Source organism: Cebus imitator, unplaced genomic scaffold (genome assembly GCF_001604975.1).
Source record: "Cebus imitator isolate Cc_AM_T3 unplaced genomic scaffold, Cebus_imitator-1.0 Scaffold82, whole genome shotgun sequence".
Classification (NCBI taxonomy): domain Eukaryota; kingdom Metazoa; phylum Chordata; class Mammalia; order Primates; family Cebidae; genus Cebus; species Cebus imitator.
In genome coordinates, this window is record NW_016107397.1 from 1 (window position 1) to 3,183 (window position 3,183).

At 50.3% G+C, this 3,183-nt stretch overlaps 1 protein-coding gene across 1 annotated transcript in view; it reads left to right on the forward strand.

The window, feature by feature from the left end:
* Nucleotides 1-598: 598 nt before the first annotated feature.
* RFC2 (replication factor C subunit 2) overlaps nucleotides 599-3,183 on the forward strand; it is a 12,810-nt gene continuing 10,225 nt past the window's right edge. The window contains exon 1 of the mRNA XM_017533401.2: nucleotides 599-728. Within this exon, the coding sequence (XP_017388890.1) occupies nucleotides 629-728 (100 nt within the window). The 5' untranslated portion in view covers nucleotides 599-628. The remainder of the gene's footprint in view (nucleotides 729-3,183) is intronic.

A 3,183-nucleotide genomic window follows, 5' to 3' on the forward strand; every position in this document is an offset into this window, starting at 1 on the left:
AAAAAAAAAAAAAGGAAGAAAGAAAGAAAAGCTGGCAGCTGGTGTCACAACTCTTCTTTTTTTTTTCTTTGGAGACAGAGTCTTGCTGTGTCACCATCTTAGCTCACTGTACCCTCCGCCTGCCAGATTCAAGCAGTTCTGCCTCAGCCTCCTATGAGTAGCTGGGATTAAAGGGGCTCGCCACCACACCTGGCTAATTTTTATATTTTTAGTAGAGAAAAGACTTCACCATGTTGGCTAGGCTGGTCTCGAGCTCCTGACCCCGTGATTCGCCCACCTCGGCCTCCCAAAGTGCTGGGATTATAGGCGTGAGCCACCTCGCCCAGCCTGTGACTCTTCTCTTGCATTTAATGTCATGAAGGGCTGGAGAGAGAAGCAGTTCCCGCAGGTGTGGTAGCAGCCACTGTAGGTGGTGGTTTTCATGGGTTTTACTTGAGAGTGGTTCTGATGCTGTAGGTACTAAATGCTGTTTGAGCAGTCTTTGAGAGAGCAGCCTGCAGGTTTCAGCGTTAGAGGGGTGGCCTGTGTACTGATGAGACCCTCGTGTAGGACATTGGACATGTCTTGTGTCCTGGGTTTTTGTTTGGGCCCTGGGTCCCATTTGCAAATCTGTGTTTTTCTTCTCAGCATGACTGATGGAGCCCAGCAAGCCCTGAGGAGAACCATGGAAATCTACTCCAAAACCACTCGCTTTGCCCTTGCTTGTAATGCTTCGGATAAGATCATTGGTGAGTGGGAGCTCTGGGTGGCTGGGGTCCACCTGGTGCTCACTGGGCTTTTTTCTTTTCTGTGGATATGGTCTCCCTCTTCACTCAGGCTGGAATGCAGTGGTGCCATCACGGCTCACTGCAGCCTCAAACTCCTGTGCCAAGTGATCTTCCTGCCTCAGCCACGCAGTAGCTGACACCATGGGCATATACCACCACACCTAGGTTTTTTGGTTTGTTTTTGTTTTTTTGAGACAAAGTCTCACTCCGTCCCTCAGGCTGGAGTGCAGTGATGCGATCTCGGATCATTGCAACCTCCATCTCCAAGGTTCAGGCAATTCTTGCGCTTCAGCTTCTCAAGTAGCTGGAATGGCAGGTGCACACTACCACACCCGGCTCATTTTTGTTTTTTTTTAGTAGAGATGGGGTTTTACTATGTTGGCCAGGCTGGTCTAAAAACAAACTCCTGATCACAAGTGATCCACCTACCTCAGCCTCCCAAAGTGCTGGAATTACAGGCATGCGCCATTGCACCTGACCTCACCTTGGCTCTGTAGCGCTGGAGGAGTAGGGACTTTCTGATTGCACAGCATGGGCCAAGCACTATATAATCAAGTTTTTTAATTTTTGTAATTGACAAATAAAAATTGTATGTCTTATGCACAATATGTTTTCCAATATAATCAACTTCTATTTATTTATCTTATTATTTTCTTTTTGAGATGGCATCTTGCCCTGTCCCCTCGCTGGGAGTGCAATGGTGCAATCTCGGCTCACTGCAACCTCTGGCTCCCGGGTTCAAGTGATTCTCCTGCCTCAGCCTCCCAAGTAGTTGAGATAACGGGCATCTGCCGCTATACCCAGCTAATTTTTGTATTTTTAGTACAGACGGGGTTTCCCCATGTTGGCCATGATGGTCCTGAACTGACCTCGTGATCTGTCCGCCCTTGCCTCCCAAAGTGCTGGGATTACAGGCATGAGCCACCGCGCCCGGCCTCAAATTTTAAATTTAATTTTATATAATCCTATGAGAAGGTGTTACTAGCTTTGCTTTAGAGATGAGGAAACTGGAGCTCATCCTGGTGTCTAGGATCTAAGGAAGACAGAGAAAGAGAACGAGCTTGGAGAGGTGGGTGGTTCACCCACGGTCACAGAGCTGGGACCGGAGCCCCAGGCCAGCCTCCCACTTTCCCTCTTGGAGGCACACAGGACGTCATTGATAGCCCGCGCAGAGTGTCACAATCACCTTTGCTCTCCAGATACCTCTCCTGCATTTCATGTTCTCTGAGCCCTTGGCATAGGCAGTATCTGCACGTTGGAACTTGTTGCCTCCAGGAGGCTCCTCTCTGAAATCCTACAGTCAGCCTTCTGTCTGACCTTACTGTCTGCCCTTGCAGCTCCCTCCCTCCCTGCAGGCTATCTCCTTTCTCGGCTTTGAAACCTCCCGCCCCAAGTCCCAGGAGTGCTCTAGTTTGTCAGCTTCCTGCTGGTTTCACATCCTTCTCTTTCTCTTTTTTTAGACAGAGTCTCGCTCTGTTGCCCAGGCTGGAGTGCAGTGGTGCAGTTTTGGCTCACTGCCATCTCCACCTCCCAGGTTCAAGTGATTCTCCTGCCTCAGCCTCGAAACTAGCTGGGATTGCAGACACACACCACCACGCCTGGCTAATTTTTGTGTTTTTGGTAGAGACAGGATTTCACCATGTTGCCCAGGCTGGTGTAGAACTCCTGGCCTCAAGTGATCCACCTGCCTTGGCCTCGCAAAGTGCTGGGATTACAGGCGTGAGCTCCCGCACCCGGCCCGTCCTGACACAAGCTGCCTGCACAGCTTTCGTTTCTGGTCACTTGCCGCTTTCTTTGCCTCACTTCTGCCCTGCTGAAATCCAGCCGAATGAGCTCATTAATCTGACATCCCCTTTCTCCACCCAGGCCTCTGTTGCAAACAGGCACATGCTAATGTGATGCCCACGGGGTCATGGCCACCAGCCCCGGCAGGGCTCCCAGTGATGTCGGGAATCATTTGCATTCTTTTCCCTTCCCCAGATCACACTAATTTGTGCATTGATTCATTCAGCCATTCGGCAAACGCTGTGTTCTTAGTAACTGCCAGGCACCATGCTAGTGGAGAACTCGCGGAGTTAAATGAGAAGTATTCCCCACCTCCCAGATGCCAGCAATGAAGGGGAGAAAGGTGCATTCCAAGTTCTTGATTTGGTTGGGCACGGTGGCTCACGCCAAGGCAAGTGGATCACTGGAGGTCAGGAGTTTGAGGCCAGCCTGGCCAACATGGTAAAACCCTGTTTCTACTAAAAATACAATGATTAGCTAGGTGTGATAGCGTGTGCCTGTAATCCCAGCTCCTCAGGAGGCTGAGACAGGAGAATCACTTGAACCTAGGAGGTGGAGGTTGCAGTGAGCCAAGATCATACCACTGCATTCCAGCCTGAGCAACAGAGTGAGACTCTGTCTCAGGGAAAAA